The sequence below is a fragment of the Varroa destructor genome, unplaced genomic scaffold, assembly GCF_002443255.2.
Source record: "Varroa destructor unplaced genomic scaffold, Vdes_3.0 BEIS01000004.1, whole genome shotgun sequence".
In the NCBI taxonomy this organism is placed as follows: domain Eukaryota; kingdom Metazoa; phylum Arthropoda; class Arachnida; order Mesostigmata; family Varroidae; genus Varroa; species Varroa destructor.
In genome coordinates this window covers 20,440,778-20,460,013 of record NW_019211457.1, presented here as the reverse complement: position 1 = coordinate 20,460,013, position 19,236 = coordinate 20,440,778, and the positions used below count along the sequence as shown (strand labels likewise).

At 42.4% G+C, this 19,236-nt stretch overlaps 1 protein-coding gene and 1 long non-coding RNA gene across 14 annotated transcripts in view; both read left to right on the top strand.

Annotated features, from left to right (window-relative positions):
* LOC111250514 (agrin-like) overlaps positions 1-19,236 on the top strand; it is a 232,384-nt gene that overhangs the window by 117,074 nt on the left and 96,074 nt on the right. For 11 of the 13 annotated variants that reach the window (XM_086988853.1, XM_086988847.1, XM_086988846.1 and 8 more), the window contains one exon: positions 1,202-1,237. In XM_086988853.1, the coding sequence (XP_086844979.1) occupies positions 1,202-1,237 (36 nt within the window). Of the gene's footprint in view, positions 1-1,201; positions 1,238-2,138; positions 2,242-5,162; positions 5,358-19,236 lie in introns of all 13 variants that reach the window. The other 2 variants (XM_086988855.1, XM_086988857.1) reach the window with 2 other exon arrangements.
* LOC147755944 (uncharacterized) lies at positions 2,238-3,466 on the top strand. The gene is made up of 2 exons (XR_015327563.1): positions 2,238-2,372; positions 2,851-3,466. It is a non-coding gene; the product is annotated as an uncharacterized LOC147755944 (long non-coding RNA).

The window sequence follows — 19,236 nt, the reverse complement described above, 5'->3', positions numbered from 1 at the left end:
GTCAGTTTATTCACGCGTTCCCGTTGCGATTGGAAAAAATGGCGGGGCTCTATCGAGAAAACGACGCTAGAGAGCACCCGAGAACCTGTGCTAGCTGTTCCCTGCAGCAAGAGACCCTACGCGCGAAACTAAAAATAACGCACAGCACTTCCACTTTGGCGTCGACAATAATCGTGTGCATGGCTACCCTCCATGAAAAAATCCACGACACTCGACGGCTCTCCTCTTTCCTGCCCCCCCCCGCCCTTCTGCGACTGCCGGCCAGAATGTGCTAAAGAAAAGCCTATAAATTTATTTGATCATTATATGGTGTTAGCGTGGACTTCAGTATCTGTTTTTCCCGATAGGTTTCGATTAGGTGTCATATGGTTGTACATAACAGTTTTCCTAGACATTGCTGATCAAACAAAATTAAGAAATTTAAGTGAAAATTTACACAAAGATCGTATCGTATTAACTACTATGATTCTGCTTATTCGTAATGCACATGTATGTTTATAAGGTAGAAAAAGTAACTCCGTATCGAATCAACTGACCTAAAAAAAAAAAAAAAAGTAGTTTGTCTGAAGGGTTCGTGCCAGCGGTTTCCATCCGTTCAGATAAATATATTCCTGCCTCCGACGTTCTCTAGTAAAATATCAGAAAGGATGAATCTTCACAACGCTAAAAGTTACAACATAAACGGAAACGACTTGGTTTCAAATTTGTCAGAGACGAACAAATGTTTCATCTTAATAATGAACGAACTTCAACAAGTCAATTAAAACGTACAGGTGCATTTAATATAGCCCAATCAGCTTCTTGATAATCCAATTCCGTTATTGAATAGGTAAGATATCCATTGTAATTTTTATCTGGCCCCGTTATACGTATAGAATTATACCCAGCGGGATGCACCCTCTATCATAGTTGCATATTTGATCGTATATAATGATTTAGATACTGTTTTCTATACATGTTAAATACATCTCTAAATAGCGATTCTAAAGACAACAAGGTTATATTTATAGGAGTCCTCTTGCTTAATCGAAATGCATCGCTTATTAAGCCGACATTGCTGTCATCAATAATTCCGGTAACTCACCGTTACATCGTTATAAACACTAGAAAACAGTAGAATGAACATTTAAGTATATGAGAATATTTTGGTCCGTATATGTTAATACAGATATTTCAAAGCATTGTTTGCGTGTGTTTTCAGATGGCCCCTATAGCACTACGCCGGCAGCTAGAATCAGTGAGTACTCATTCAAGCATTCTGTCTTTGTTCTAGGTATTATTTAGATTGTTGCTTAGATTACTATGTCATCGCTTGGATAGTTAACAAAACATTGACAAGCATGATTTGCTTGTGGTAGCCGTAAAACTTCTGTAGAAATATCGATAGGGCGGAATGGTTGATTCGTCGACGTCGTGTCTCCGGTCTCTTTCCGTATCAGAGTCGCCGGAGGCCCGATGAGGAGCAATCAGCTTGTTACGAGCTCGTTCTTCCCCGAGAGGGAAATCCCTACACGAGGCTCGCTTAAGAAAACGAACCGTCCCTGGGGGAACAGTGAGCCTCACCAATGGAACCCCCTTGGAAGAATGTTGGGACTGTTGTGGGAACGTTGTTGAGAATTGGGACGCAAATACGGGCCGCCTATACATGCGTCGACCCCAGTCCGCTACCGGAGAGACATAGACTGTTGCGGGACACAACTCTGACTCCACAGCCCCTGCAACCCGAGAAAAGTATTCTTGTCCCTTTCTCCTCTTTTATGCCAAACTCCATATCCGCTCTCTGATCCACCTTACAAACACTCGCGCATACAGAGTTTCTGCAGATGTTACTTTGTATGTACGTAGTAAACGGTACTCTTAGTCCTCACAAAACTGTAGCCAAATACGGGTAGTTCTACTTTTTTTTTTTGTAATTTGGAAAAATTCGGTTTGATCTTTGCTCAGATAACTACCATAGGTTGCAGGTTTAGCGCTATCCATTAAAACAGTGATCTTGATCAATATGATTTCCAATCTGGCTGATATTTTGGATTATTAATTATGATCCGCCACAAAAGCAGGAAAAAGATTAGTAGGGCTTTCTTTCCAACTATTATTGTTACATGGCTTGTTTCCGCTTTTCTACCTTATTATTTCAGTAACCATTATTGCTTAACCGCTTTCAAAAACCTTCGTCACAAAGAAACGTCTTCTAAGGTTTCGATTCTCATCAGACATCAAGTTAGAGAGAGGATACTTAATGTGAGTGATATAACAACTGATTTTCTAACGTTGACAATAAAACGATTCGTAACACATATGACAACGTTGAGCCTATAACAGTGGCTTCACCTCCAAAATAAAGTACCACTTTCACGTTACCTCAGTTACAAGTAAGTGATATATGGCGGTTTCCATTGCATGTAATCTATGATTTACCTGCATCATTTGTGCCATTTACAATCGATGCGTATGCTGACCTGAACCTCTTCATTTGCGTGTTGATGTATACACACATAACCGATCTCTTTTTAGTCTTACTGACATTAACATTTTTTCCTTTTTGATACGCGATGCTTATATAAAATTATTTCATATTTGAACCATTTTCTAAACAAATATGTAGGTTTTTCTTTTTGACACAACGGCAAGCAACCTATTACATTTGCTTTGTCGACTGAGGACTATTATTTCGCATTACTGCCGCCTCTATAAATAATTTGAGCCGTGTTAATTAGAATCCCGTTTTCTCCCTTACATATTGCTTACCAGTGCCTTCGCTCCCTCATAACTCATTTCTATTATAATACGCACAAAGAACCGCCTTTCTCATACGTTTACTTAATATTCAACGTCCTGTCTCTTTCCTAGAGCAAGTGCCATGCTCATCATCAACATCGCCTCCTGCTTAACTCTCGTTTGTATAAAAGGGTACAGTGGAAAAGTCGGAGCAGGGCAAATATTGACGACGTTATTGAAAAGCCATCGCCGCTTAGCCTTTACATCGTAGGGACTGTCGCGGACAGAGGTCGTATGCAGTAGCCTCTAATATTTGCCGCTCAAAAGGATCAGAAGTGTGCCCCTGTCATCGATTTACCACACTTCAGTCAGGCACTGGCGGGATCTAACAGAGAAAATGCTGCAAAGCCAGCTACATCGTGTTATACCTTGAATGCAATTATTTACTATACTGTATGCATGTGTACACACAGACCAAATAGTATTGACACTATACCAACAAAAGTCCGTAGTTATGTCGTAGGTGGCGAACAACTGTCTAACAAGTTCGTAATTAAATCTCACTATAAACTAAAGTTAACAGTTACTAGGTGAAAATCAAACTCAATACCAAGTCGTATTATATGCTATGCGGCACAAACGCTTAATTATGATAACTTTATTTAAGAAAGAGAGTGCCTATTAAAAATATTTTTGTAATTTTTATCATCTGCTTATCAAACTGGGTTTATAAATATAACTGAAATAAGTGGGTACTGTTTATTTTCAAGAACCATTATCATAAAATCTATATGTGCATTAATCGAACGGCTTTATATATTGTCTACGTTTCTATTATACGTTAGTAGAGAAGAATTAGTTAGGACTCGGCAGAACTTTCCAACTTTAATTATAATACAATTTAAGCCGCATACAGTCCGCATTAGAAACGTAGCACGGGCAACCTTTCCTCGACTCCTTAATCGAGCCTATGAAATATAAATGATCATTTGAACTTGCGAGACAGATCCCGCTATTTGGATTTCCATGTGACTAAATGCAGAGTGCACTATATTAAGTTGCCCAGAGCTAACTATACATGGTAGACGAAAATATGTACGTTAGATATATTCCCCTTTTATCGTTTTTACATTCGAACTAGCATTACGGAAACTTCTCGACAGTTATGTACTAATCAATCGCGCTGCCATACTTAAGCTCGTTATCAGTTGTTTGTTCGAGAAGATTGACGCTAGCATAGCTAGCTCACGCATCACACCCATTAAGGCTCGTAAGTATTTGAAATCAGGTGTGGAGTGAGGTCGCAGTTCCTTCACTCTTTCCAATTCAAACAAAAATTAAAATATGGCTATAAGCTATATTGCCTTGAGTAACTACACTATACGCTGAGTACACGTCTACGAGGCTCTTCCTGAATTCAAGATATCTGGCAACATGGACTCCTTGGTCAAATCTTATAATGCCCGTGAAATTCAACGCGAGTAGGAGCACTGGCTTATGCATAAATGTGTACGAATCTGCCAGCGGAGTTGCTTTCCTTTCTGTTGACCTCTTTATGGTAGGCGGCGCAGGCACACCCAATGCTCATCTAGGGCAACGCTGAATTCCGGACAGATTCTCTGCGGTAATAATTCCTCAATTTTTCCCTATAGTGTACCACATCTCTTCTAAGCTCAATTCTTGAAGAGCTTATTGCTTGCTCTTTTCCTTGTTTTCATTACAATTTCATAAGATGTGCCTTGAGGAATCATATATTGGACCTACAGGGAGCGTATTGTTCGCGCTTTGTTTTGCGTAAAAAGCTGCCGTGATCACAACAAATCATACTTTTGTTTGAGGTCCTGGGCTATAGTCATTAACCTTCCAATGTTTGTATTTATAAATAATCGAATATTGTTTCGCTGACGTAATTCTCACTTAATGTTTCATCAATTCTCAGTAGCTTGTACCAGAACTATGATCTTTGAAAAACAAGAACTTAATCATTAAGCGTTGATCTTTAGCACTAAACGACATTTTTATTTAAAACCCCGTCATTCTTTCATAATACACGGGCAACTTATGACCGTGCGCTTGAGAGCTTAAATACAAATGTTTACTAAACTTTGTCTAGTTTGAAACTAGACAAAGTTTAGTAAAAAACTAGTTTGAGAATGATGTAAGTGTTTGGAATAAATTACTTTGGCCAATATAATGCGTCTCACTAATTTGTAACAAACAATGGTTTGTTGTACATACAGACATGGTTTGTTACGCAACAAAAACATGGCAGAAACGTTAATCTAATTGAAACTATCCTTACCTTTATCATAATGGAGAGGTTTACGAGATTGTCTCCTGTTATTGTGATTGATCTTCACAGCGATAAACTAAGTCATGATTCCCGGTAACAATGAAAGACTCACTGTCAATCTTATTAGGCCTTCAATCTTTCTTACCTTCAGGATTCTTTTCGATAGCAAGAACGCTGTTGTCGGCTTCGTTACTACCCTTTGAGGCGTTTCCTTCATGTGAAATAATGCTGACACTGCGTGGCAAGAAAAAGAGCGAGAAGAGTTAGTGACGCGATAGAGCTGGTACGAGTCGGCTGGGTCAGGAGTTCCGCTGGGTTATGCTCGCTTGGGGCAACGACGAAGATGGTATATTCATCGCGATAGTGTCATCGCGTCTTCCAACAACCCCCTCTCCTATGCTGTATACAGACATGCATGTGATAGACGACAACGCTTACTCATAGACAGGTTCTGACATAGTTATGAGTGCTTCGTATACCACCTTGTCCCTCGACCTTGTTCTCCATTCTCCTCCAGCAGCTGCTGCTACTAGTTTGGCCTTGCCTGCTTGTCTTTCCGGCCCTCCCGATCGTTGACGTTGTTGGTCCGCTTGACAAATTAACGGCCTTATCCTACAACGTTCCCTACCCTTGTCTCCTCGACCCCAAATTTCTACCCAAATTTTGGACATAGCGCTAGATCATGAACCACTATGATCTGCCATATTGATTCTCGCTCTTCCTCCTTAAATTTCTTCTTCTGTGTATAGCAAGCTTGCTCCTTACCTGCCTTAATATCACTGTTTTCATTAACAAAAGAAACGAGATCGTATTCCCTTCCTGTCGTCGAATTTTCTTTGCGACATACTTTCGATGTGGGTTTACCATCGGCTTAAGCGTAGCTTCTTAATGTGTACACAGACAAGCAAGGGAGTCTACGTGGCGTTTCCATTACTCGTCTTCACTCAAGTGATTAATCAGACAAAGAGTGTTACCCAAGCAATTAACTGCGAGTAGAACGCGTGAAGGAAGAGAGATCTTACTGAGGAATCGCAGTTGTTCGTTAAAATATTTTCAAAGATTCTGTTCTGTCAATAGTACAATCGTAAGCTTTATTTGTTTGTTCGGACATAGTTTCTTGTATATATTCTTTCTAGTAGTAACTTGGGTAAGTACATCTTTTTGTTATTTGAAGTCGTCACTTTCAAAAGTCAGTGTCTCTGGGGATAATGGATTAAAATAATTTCTCCTGTCTCCTTGGTTCACCTTTAGTTGTCTTCTCGTTGCCCTGAATGAATTTATCGAGTCACCCGTTTGTCCTAGTGCAAGGGTTCAGACGGGTTCAGACGACGAGGTGTGTGCGTGTTTGATAATGTATATAAAGGCAATGGGGTTGGCAATATCTAGGATGGCTACAAAGATCCTGTATCTAGGACGGATACAAGGACTAGATTGAGTAGGTTAAGGAGATTATAAAAAGGGTGCTTGTTGCTATTTAGCCTGAAAGTGTTGCTAGGATGGGGAATGGTCATTTACATGTCTGCAGTTGGATCTGTTGTATTATTTGACTGCAAAGGTAAAGTCAGTGATTTAGTTCTTCTCGTCCGGTCCATGTTTCATCGGATGTTTTTGATCTAGTTTAGTTTTCCGATGACTTTTGCACAATTTCGTAAACTTATACAACCAATTGTCATGATTTAGATAAAAAAAATACTTCTAACTTCTTTATTTTCGTTTTGTTCACTGTATAATATGATGCAAAAATGATTGTCTTGTGCGATAAATCATTCTGACTTAAAAAACAGAGATTGACTATGAATGTCTTCTTAAAAATGTGAGCAATGGGCTAAATTAAAACACGAAAAATATTTTCTATGTGAACGTACATTTGTACAAGTAAATATTGCTACTCTGTATACTTCATAGACTTACGTCAGGTACGTCTGCAAAGCTAACCTGTAGGCTAGGTTAATCTAAGCGGCAAAAAGGTCCTAAGTAAGAATCTAATTTGAGTGTCGTCGATACAGACCAAGCGCTCGTTATTAGTTGTTATCAGTGATTGATAGTCCATTTCACAATAGACAGGAGGAAGCAGGTCACGAAGAAAAATCTGGTCCTAACATGGCTCTTGAAAGTTACGCAGATAAAATGTCGTCTTTCGCCTGGGAGCTGTTTCTAGGTTATCATTCTATCCAATGAAATCAGTTCTTTTTTACAGATGCTTGAAGCAAGTTGGCAACAACATATTCAGTACTTTGACCGTTTGTAAGGATACCCCGTGTTTAATCCGCGTCTAGAGCGTCAGCGGGTTTGATCCAAATCGCTAAATAGATTGTGAAAGGTACTAACCGAAATCTGAAGTAATGCATAAATCCAATTAATATGTTAAACTGGTCTAAGTGTGAGTTTTTTTATAACCCTTGCCACTGCCTCAAATATTGCAAGTTGGACTTTTAAAAACCGTTTTTTTAAGTTTTTATCTGTACTACTTAATGTGAACGTAGGTTTAATAGCTTCTCAACTTCCTATCGGAAGAAACAAATTCGCCGCGTATACGGCATGCATTCATTTTAAGAGGCGTTACGTTCACAGTAACTGTGGTTGCGTTTACCAAACTGTCCAAAACGCAGATCACTTGCTCTAATCGTTCTGTTGTTAACGCCGATTATTTATAAAGAACAAAACCTAATTAAAATATATATCTCTCATATCAAAGATTTTCTCATATCAAAGTTAAGTGTACTTTATAAACAGTTTACACAACTTTCTTTAGTGTTAGTTAAGTACTACGTGCCTAAACAGTATACGACCCTTAACAAAAACTTGTTACATTTTAAGCCGATATGCGTTCAAACGGGGAGCAAGTTTGTCTCGGTCTATAAAGGATTATATTCGTCTTTGGAGTTTTATGGAACCTGTTATAATCATGCAGTTAAGTTTCTTCTGTCAATTCTGCCAGAACTAGAGTGGTCTATTCTAGTCTTTATCAAATTGGGCTTCCTATCTTGCTTGCAGGCCCTTAACCAAGACATTGACTACTACTTTCAACTACACTCGAGCATATATGTAACGTCTGTTATGAAGCCAATAGAAAAGAATAGTGTATTATAACTTAGTGGGTGTAGCTTTTCATGATGATTCAATACATATGTTGTATCTACCCGCATTAACACCGCATTAACACCAACACTCTTTATTACTATTAGTAATCACTAATTAATATGCTTGGCATTTACATCTATCAAATGAGGGTAGTATTTGAATGATTTGATTCTCGATGTGTTGAAATAGAAAATGACGCAGTATTCTACACCTTTCCTTTTGCGTCCTACTAGCTGTCGCTGTACACCAAAGAGTGCCAGCTTCGACGAAACTTGCAATTAAGCTCTCTATCTACGCCAGTTGCGCGAGCTATGCACAATCGAAAGATAGAAACGAAACTATTTGCATCGGCCCCCGCTCATTAATAATCTATCTAGATTATCATTATCATCTTATCGAGGGGCCATGAAGTTACAATTGATTAGACAACTCCAGTCAAACCGCTCACGGTTTACTTAGTAGCTACGGAAGGGCCTACTCCCTAGAGGACCTCACTAACCAAACTTCGCTCGCATCTATACACTCAGAGTGGCGTGGGATGACGGGCCATAGTCATAGGGTTGTGTTTTTGCTGGGTCACCGTTTGCAGCAAAAGGTAGCAGTTTGCCTCTGAATAATAGCTCTCTTTTTGGTGACTAAACAAGCTACCCTGCGTGCCCCCTATAGATTTCCTGAGCGACTACCACAACGAAGCTTACTTCTTCAGAGGGTCACATGGTCTCAATGTAGTTGCGCCGCCCCATCGGATCATTCGGTGAAACCTGGCGTGAAACTACTCCTATGTGCTCCGTGTGCGGAATCCTTCGAAACCTCTGGGCACAAGACTTGTATTGCTTTGCGAAAACCATCGATACCTCTTACAAGACAAGCATGCACCACTATGGTCACTGTACCGGTAAGAGCTATGTACGTGTTTCTGTGTGATCGCGGTTCGTATAGATGGCTTTGTGTGGGCCTATAGGTAGCCTCGTGTGAAGCGGCTGCGCTACGCCAGAACAAGGAGTAAAGCGCTCAGCATAGGAACTGAGACAGGGGAGACAGATTAACTGCAGACAGCTTTAATCCAGGCTATAGCTCCTCGTTAGGTACTGCGACAGAGCAAGCCAGCCTGCTAGCGGTCACTAGGTGGAGGCTTGGACCACACAGACCCTGTCGACGTGTTGGGCAGCTGCAACCACTGACCACTCACTAGTGAGACTCCTCGAAGTCAGAGAATTTCGAACTCTGGCCACGGCCGGCCGAGGCTTGTTGGCGCCAAGGCTAGCGCAGATTTGACCATCGAGAAAAGAGTAACCAACCATCCATTTCCCCGTATATCTTTCCTCTCAGAGCTTCTTTTGGCACTGTTGCTAGCGGCGGCCTGGAAGCTGTAATGAACCAATGGAAAGAAGGCGATTTATTCTGTTTAAGAAGGCTCTGTTCAGAAATTACTCGAGGAATGAATTCTCACGCCAATGGAGTCTATCGCGCAGTGAACTGATCCTGATGAGGTAAAAATATTTGCTGAAGTTCTTCTACAAGGTGGTCTTCTACAAGATGAAATCTTTCGGACATCCGTAAGAGTATGCTATGATGCGGCGAGATATATGGCATTAGCAGGCTTACCAATTAAGTTAGAGTCATAAGTCAGCTTGCGAACTTAACCTAGCGTCATGACTAACCGTATGTTTGCAGACCTGTATATAACTTACGCTTGTTGGATTAAAATTCTATGCACTGAAAAGTATTGGACCTACCTATCTTAAGTTAATTAAGGGTCGATAATGATCATGTGTCAATGTTACACTTCTATATCAGTATAGCCGTTGTACTATTCATTCCCTGCCTCTTTACTTTTTTCTAGAGTTTCATTTACCTCCAAAGGATATTCTTTGTTTAGGAACAAAATATAGGTCTTAGATTGCATTTTATTCAGACTTGCGTAGCTCACTAAAATACTTGAGATTACATGGCAAAAAAATGTCCATTAATGGCATGTAAGTCCATATGACTAGCCATAACAGCAAGAATAATGTAGTAAACTATATTTTAAATGGGCGGGAAGTGTGTAATGCAATAGGTAAATATGACTAACTAGCCTCGGAGATCAAGCAGCTGTAACATGGTCGCTTACAATTCTGGCGGACCGGCTGCTATATGTATACCTCGTATCGTTAAAAAAGATCTTTGAGAAAGGCTTACTCACGCATAGTTAATTGTCTGAACTAAGCCTAGTATATGTCAGGGGATTTATCCTTTGCGAAATCCAAAATGGAAAATGTTAGAAAATAAATAATGATATCCGACCTGTGCCGTTTTAATCCGTTTATCATTGGTATTCTAGTGTTTTATAGTTTATTAAATAATCAGTTATTGAAAATAGTCGTTTAATTATGGAAGTATCCTATAAGAAATTAATGGATATTTGCCAATAAAGCTGATAACAAACACTTAAACCCGTATATTTATCTCACATCTTCACGTGCCGTGCTGTGTTTGTCTCAGTTCGATGCTATGGTAGTTGAGATGCTGGTGAATTAACAACGAGGTTATGTTGTTGAGGGCCTCTGCAATCTTCAAGCGAGGCCAAAGATAAATCAGTGTTCTGCTTATACTACGTTCTCTGATCTAGCACTCTTTGCGATCGCTTGTCACTGCCCGATGAGAAACGTAGACGGCACGTAGCTACTTCACTCATTTGGCTCGACCATGACGCGGCAGGCCCTAGTTACAGTTGGGTGGTCATTGTAGTGGTGCCAAGCGGACACCCAAGGCACAGTATGTGTGCCACAAGAGGGGTGAGCTCTGATCAGCCAACTGGCGGCTAAATGAGATACGAAGTCAAGGCCGATAGCCTATGTAGCCGATACGGATGGCATCGCAACGACGTGGTAAACATAGCACAGATTCCGTTGATGCAAGACGATGTTGATCTGTATTAGAAGCGACCCAAGCCCATGTTGTCAGTTCAATTGTAAGAGCAGGCCTTCAGTGGCATACATTAGCGATGCGAATAGCAGAAACAGGGCATTCTGGCAAGGATTAGAGGGTGGCACTGCAAGGTGCTTTGTCTACTATTCCTCCCTGCCAAGGCTTCTTCTACTCCATTCCTGGCGCTCTTGACACTAGAAGCTGCTATTTTCTTGCTTTTCCTTACGTCAACATTTGAGAGAAGAATAAGTAAAGAATCACGCGGATGCAGACAATATGTGATAATAAGAGAAACGACTAAAAGAACGCCCTCATCTTCATTAATTTGATGAAAGAAACGTTTTGTTCTCAAGCTAACAAAAGCGGATCTATGATTAATCAATACAGTTCTTTAAATCTACGTCACCCTTTATATGCAGATTACTGTGATTTCAAGACGAACATTCACTGTTGCAATGTATACTCGCTACGCATATTCGTTGCAATCTGCTATACAAAATGGGTACACCTGTTGTTTCACCTTACTATGCAAGCATTGTTATGCTATAGCCTTTTCTATAGTCAGATGCATCGGCTAATTGCAGACATGATGCCTACCTTCATTGGGTTACATCGTGTACGCCGTAACACGAAAGCTTCTTGAAAATTCAGTTCGGAAGACATCTCACGTTATACATCTGAACATCGACACACAAAGTATGTTTTTGTACAGTGTTGGTCAAAATTGTACAGCGGGAGCATTCCGCAAGAGAAAGGCATCGAACGTCTACGTCCCATTTCTTGCAGCGCATGGGTATACGATCTGAGCGTCGAGGGACGCCGATGACTAAAGAAACAACGTCAAGAGGAAAAAATGGTGCGAAAGCAGCAAGGGAAATAAGAATAGAGATCGCTATACAGTTATGGAAGTAGTACTAGTGCTCATAGTGGCTATGAAAGCAGCGGTGTGATGATGAGGATGCTATTGCTGAGGGACAGGGTGGCTGGGGGCATGGACTTTAGAAAAGATAGAGTAGAAGCTGTAGCCGTTAAAGCCGCCGACCGACAAAAAGACTCCCATAAAGAAAAGTGTAGTGTCAATAGAAATGGATTCGACGAGAGTTGGCCATATGTGTTGGTGGCTCTGATAGGGCAAAGAGTTCTTCTTTTGCCTTTAGTCGATAAAATATCGAACATATCCTAGACGAGCTAGATACATCGGCCCTGTCCACCTAAGGGCGACAGCACTGGCGAAAGCTTTCCGCTTCATCAATCCTTCTAAAAAATTAGAATTGACGACAATACTTACCAACTACAGCTTGCTAGGATTGGAAATCATCGTAGACAAGTTCCACGATGTTTCTAGCTATGCAGCATATTTTCTATATAATAAGAATATAATGTATGTAATCACGACACTAGGTTCAAGAATGAGGCGAAATGGGCATTGGAAGTGTAAATGTTCTGATTTTTAATTCGTTTTTACGGATGATGCAACCGGACTGATCGGATAGAAACTACATTAGTCAGTGCTCTTTGTGCGCTCCTAAATAAGTTCCAGCTGAGAGAAAGAATATAGTGTCTGTCAAAGAATACATTCGAGCAAACCTGCTCAACTTGATACAAATTTATTTCAATGTAAATATAGAGGTCCGCTAGGTAATTTACCGTAAGTGATAATTGTATCAGTACAAATGGCCTTATGTCACCCGTATGTCGGTTCTGCTTTTTGGTGTTACCTGTCGTTGCTCTCCTGTATCCGTCATACCCTGGGAACGAAACAACCGAAAGTCACATGCGTGAATAAGGGTGTGGTCACAATAAAGGAGAATAGAGCAAGCGGTTGCAGTGGCAGGACAAAGTCATCCATTCAGAGGCCATGTTGGTATAGGAAGGAATGGTGCCGGGGACTAAAGAAACAGTAGTAGCATGTAACAAGAGGAACTCCCTTTTGGAACATGGAACGCTAGGGCAAAAGGAAGCCTGGGAATGGGATGGCTCGAAGGTGCTATTTACAATTCCCTTTGCAGTAGCCGCGTGGTAGCTACAAACCTGCCACTCATTTCTACTGCTTCCCTCTTTCCCACTTTTTGACGAAGAACCGTTGTGAGCGGGCGAGAAGGCGGCATGGGGCGGAACGGAACACGCACAAAGATAAGACCCGAGGCCACTCTTCATATTCTCTTTTCTTCACTTCGAGCTTTTTGTCGTCCCTTCTACGTATGTAATAGCTATCTGTCTCCCGCTGTGGTGATCTTGTTGTGGTCTGGAGATCGGAGTCCTGCGCGAGCCCTTTTTCGTTTTCTGCCAAAGCGACCATATATACTGCCTGCCGAGTATGGTCCTCTACGGTGACAATTTGAGATACACCATAGGAGGAATAGATGAGGAAGGGTATGGGAAACAACCGAGCAGTGCGGCACTCATCGTCTCACAAAACATTAATGTCGTTTCGTGGCCAGCCCACAGCATGGTGGCACGCATACAAATAACCCGCACATACTTCCAAGGCTTTTAGGAAAGGGCTTCTGAGGTCCACTGGTGATAATTGCGGTGGTGAGCGCACCAAAGATAAAACAACGGTGTTGACGTGTGTTCACGGAAATCATTCTGAAGCAGGTTGTATGTACAGAGTGGGCAATTGGAACTGACAAAAAGTTACTCTGAAAGAAGAATTCTATGCATTATATTTACGGTGAGAAAAGCATGCATTGACATTTGCATACGTTACATCTGGACCAACTGAAACATGCGTTAAACGTACCACACTAGAGCGTGGCGTACTATTTACCTGCACTCGTCGTCACACTCCATCTTTGTCGAAATCTTTCTTACAATGTTAAATAATCTGAAATTCCTTGTGTTTGAAATATCATAACAAACCTGTGCAGAAAAAAATAAATATGGCTACATCAAAAAAAGAATTAGCAGTCATAATAATATTACTATTTGACCATATGCAATATTTATATGTTCCGTGACTATAATAGATATCTCAAATTGCTTTCCTATCATCTTGAGTGGTAGAAGGTTTAAAATCTAGTCATTCATGGACGACATGCAATAACTATGCTTGCACCTTCACTAGCATTATGCTTTGGCATGTTACCCTTTCCTGTTCTCTCACTAGACTGCGAGCCATCTCAGTATAGCCACTGGTGAGAGCAGAATTAAGGCAGATGTTGGCGTCGCGTCGTGCTAGCCACAAAAAGATCTCTCTATAAGCTAGCTCCCATGTCGGCTGGAGTCTCGTTCCTCCACGTCTTTCCTTCACCTCGCCAACTAACGCGTAACGATCCAGCCAACCTACAAGCAGCTGGGCGGGGTGTCAAGTAAGAGTCACTGTCTGCAGAGGCTTGGCTACGTTCATCAGCAAACTTCAACGAAGCTTCGGAGGCGCCGCGGCTGCCCCTTAAGTTCTTGTCGCAAGGCAACAACCCCCTACTACCACCACTAACTACTAGTGCTACTATAACGACACTATTTTCCTCCCTCTCTGCCCACTTCCATCGCTAACACTGTTTCTCTTTATACCGACAACACCTCGGTTCCTTCTTTCCTATCCTCGTCCCCGTTGTCGTCGCCACCGTTGCCGCCACTCGCATGCCCCTAAAACCTTCCTGTACTTCGAAACTTCGGTAGCGGCCGGTAAAGGTGTGTAATATGGCGTTCCCGCGCGTTCTGGTCTTTGTCCCTTCATTTCAGTTTGCGCCTGGCAGGACTTTCGCTAGCAGCTGCAGCAGGACCTAGTGTCGACGCTACACGAGGTGGTAGATAAGAACCTGACGCTAGATTTGCGTTATATAAAACGACAACTAACAACTATGGGTCGGCCGCTTGACTAGTTAAAAGTGATCACTGTGCCAAATGACACGCCCAGGCTAGCGACCTTATTGTATATAGCCCACAGCAGTACATTTCTTATCCCAGTAACATCTTTTAAACTGCTGACGAGACTGTTAAGAATTTTGCCAGATTCAAATGAGCCCACGACAATGATGAATTATTGATTAGCTGACGGCGGTTGACGATTTACTTGAAATACGGTCATCCTTAGACGTAGCTATTTAAAAGCCCATCGAAAAAATAAATGAGAAATCTACTGAACGAAACGATCTTGATTTTGAATAATGTACATATCAGATAATAAATTTTCTGCCTCATAGATAAGAGACCGCGTTGAAATTGGAGTTCGTCGAACTTCTCAAGCTTTTATGCTTCTCTCTCTTTGCGATGCTCGTCCGTGCCGTAGAAAAACAGAATACAACAGTCACGTGCGGCAGTATGTGCATTACCGTGTGCAACTGAAAAGATCTCCCGAAGTTAAGAAAATATGAATGGCAACGATGACACAGGGAGTTCGGTAGTATATGCGAAGAAGAAGGACGTATAGGTAGAGAACTCAGATGAAAGACTTCAGCAGCGGCCGCAGGAGGTGATTATAGTGAGGAAAAGGTAAAAGGGAGGCAAATGGGGTTGGATTGGGAGGTGCCACGGAAAATCCTTATAGAGATAGTTGACAGCCACCTCCAATGATGAATCTTTCTTGGGGACGTTGTGGCTGGAAAGCACGGGTAGGTGCGCCATTGTAAAAGATGGTGTTGAGAGGGAGAGAACGATTCTGGATGCTGAGTAAACCGGAAGACCCAAACTCAATAGGGAACACAAGGTTTTTTTTTCAGGTTTTTTTCTCTTCAGTGCTCACATTTGATTGTAGTCGGAAAGTATTGAAGGTGCCGGATGGTCGAGAGTGCTCCCGCTTCTGAAGCGGCCTTTTCAAAAAGGGAGACGAAAATGCGAAGAAGGCTGACGAAGACAAGCTGACGGACTCTCTGGCGGTAAGCTTGGAGTCCTGCGCAAGACCCGGAAGGACACAAGGAGAAAAATAGTCTTACGAGGAAAGTGGGTGATAGAAATGGGAGAGCACTGCGGGGAGACGGGGTGACTGGTTACACCGTGAACAGGGCATGGCTAAAGAGGAGTCAGCAAGCAGCAGTTTTGTATTCTTGCTCCTGGCTCATCCTACTCTTGCGATGCGACTGGCTGCACATCTAACGTGTAATTTGAAGGGAGGCACACTTTTTTGCTCGCTTCTCCTTCATACATGGTCCTGCCTGCTTACTGTAAGGAAGTATGAGCGCAAGTGTCGAGTGTATATCTATCGTTGAGTGTGTATGTATGGAATTTGGCGTAGTAACAGTGATGGGATATCTTTTTCGTACGGTTATAGCAGCTTTCTTCTCTTTCTATCTTCTATTCCTCTTCTTCTATGGTTCCTCTCCAGGAGCCGTCTTCCATATCGATCGGCCGCGCTGCCGTCGGTGGACCAGTGATCTTCCACTCGGTCATGCCTTTCTCAAATGGATAAAATCGCCTTCTCTGATTAGGGGTCTTTCACGTCGAAGCGGTTCGCTCTACTCGGTCCTTCCTGGGCTCGTTTCTGAAGATCGGAGGTCCAGTCTTCCTGGCACTATTTTTCTCCGCTCATTCTTGTTCGTTCTTTAGCTCTAGCTTTTTCCTTCGCTTCATACGTCACATGCTTCCGTATCTAACCAAGTCACCCTGGCCATTTTTCACGATAGTCGACCGGCTTGCGGAGTCTTCTTTTCCGAACATCATAGCGTCTTTCCCCGTTGGCCCGTCCGTCTATATCCTCAACCTATCCAAAAGAAAACGCCGGACTTCAGCCGCTCCTTAGTCTTAAAAAAATTGAGGAAAAACGCATCCCTCGTTTAGCCCCTTATTTTTCCCTGTCTACAATTCGCCAGTGCTACCCGTAGCACCAACTCAACGGCCATTTGTGTAGGGATAAGGGGTCGAATATGAAAGTCAGCCAGAGTCTCTCTTTAAACCCCCCTCTCCCCTCGTTTCTCCTTCTTTGGCTCTCTAAAGCGAAACTACGATGAAACGACGATGCTACTGAGCCTCGTTCATGTCGTTTCGGTGCTCCTAACATTCCCCCGCTGAACTGAGCTTTGCTTGAAATGGCCTGAGCGACTGTTTTCCCGCAGTACCTCCTGTTTGCTTCGCCGGGGTGATTTGAGGACGCAGTTTGCAAGAAAGCATGAAGCCAGCTAGGCGGCGCGACAACGGTCGTAGCATGGGGCGGCAGAAGAGAAGGAGAAGCCATTTTGCCCATCCACGGTTGTCACTGCACCCCCTTCAGTCAGAGCTATGGACTTAGCAGCACGTGATAGCCTCCCACCGACTTGGCTTCACTCAGAACTTTCTGAGTTGGGCACCGAGGGTAACTCACGCAAAAGGGATGAAGCCGGGAAATTTCTGGGCAACGGCGATTTCTTACCGGGATTTCGCAAATTGGGGGCATATAAAACGGCATTCTCTCTCCCTCCCACTCTCATATACTACCTTCTTTTCTGTGTACTTTCACTCTGACCGGCAGAAATGTTCCATTCTTAAATCGCATCATTCTTCTTTTCCGACCATTCCTTCAGTACATGCCAAGCGTCCATAGATACACATCACTCATGGCCCTTCTCACGTGCCGCAGTCGAACAGGCACGCGGAGTACGTGAACAAGCCAGATCTCCTTATTTTGTTACTTTGAGATAAGGCTCTATCTTAATGCTGAGTACTATAAACGTGTACATTAAAATCGAACAGTGTCAACTTAGCGACCTTGATGCATGTGCAACACTTCCGTAGAATTTTATGTGAAAATTTCGAAGCAGTGCTAGCTGTCACGCTAAGCGTGATATATTTTAATAGCAAGCTAGAATGGCACGACTAGCGAGAGTGCATGTTGTGACGCCTATGTCTAGAAGTCTGTAATTGGCTCTACAGTAAGTAAATTTCTATTCCAATGTAACACATTTTCCTATGGTAACAGTAATGATCAAGTAACTTTAAGGAGCTTATTAACTAGCTGAATCCAAGCAATGTGTTAGCTTTTTCTCACTATCTATATTAAGTTTCGAATCGAATTTCACTTACGCAGTACAGCTTTGAGTCAAACAAGAAAAAGCTGCTTCCGACTTCACCCACCGAAGACATCGATCGCCCGTGGTCACAAATATATTTGTCGATTGTATAAGTTTGTTGGCGTTTGAAATATAGTTATGAAATAAATATCATTCAAGGCATTCAGTTTTTACTCCTTACTTTCGACGTTTGTTGAAGTTGCCTGCAATTTATGAGTATGGCGCCCTTTTTCGAACATCGCCCAGCTATGTAAATACAACAACCTTTTCTTATGTCTTCATAGCCTCGTCTACTTAGTCCTTTCTAAATTCACATATTCTTTACTAAGAAAAATCTACGCACTTAGATAGATCACACAGAATTCAACTAGGTCACAGCTCGTAATGTGTATGCTGCTCCGATTCTCCGACCATTTTATTGATACAATCGGACAATGTTTCAACTCGGCACCAAGCCGCACGCATGTTCCGCGACGCCTAGACGAAGCCGACACTGCACTCCGTATCTTTTTTCCCCATAGGGTAAGATTCAGCTATTGGCTTCTTGGCAAAGTTGCGGTTGCATATGATGACAAGTGTAACTCTATGAGATGTCGCATTCGCTCCGCTGGCACGGGTTCCGCCCCCCTTCGACTTTTCCCTCAAGCTTTGTTGAACTGCCTTCGGGGTAGACCTTCAGTATGCCTATTCCTTTGCGACAACACTCATTCCCCGCTTCTTGCTCTAGCGTTCTTTCAGGTTGCGCTGTTGAAGTGATCAGTATGCAATACAATGTCAATGTGTGCGAGCAATGAGTATTTGTGCGTTCTGCATATGCGAGACACGGAGCACTATCCATTGCATGCTTTCCCCATCTGCCCGTCAGTCATACGGCCAACACGATGTGGCCTAATCATAACACAGCAAAGGGGCAACACGGTAAACTGCATCATAGGATCACGTAACTAAACCATCTTAGACATTCGTACCACGAACGCTGCTTGTCGGACGAACAGGGAGCGGTAGTCTAGCGGGCAAACCTGGCCAGTTCGCTTGGTTGTTTAGAGGTTCGTACGTCCATAAGTTTTTTCCGGGATAGTGTGTCACTCTCATACCATTCCTCCTTAAGGTTGTGGACCGAAAATGAGGGTGGACAAGGGAGTGGGAATTATCCTATGGGACGGGCCACATGTGGGGAAAACAGCATACGTATGTGACAGCCATACGGTGTTTAGCATGGGCACCCCAACCTTAAGCGGAGAGGCGCGATGGAGTTTACCGCCTTTCGACACAAGGAATGCTCGAACTTCTTCCTTGAATCGATAGCAGTGGTGG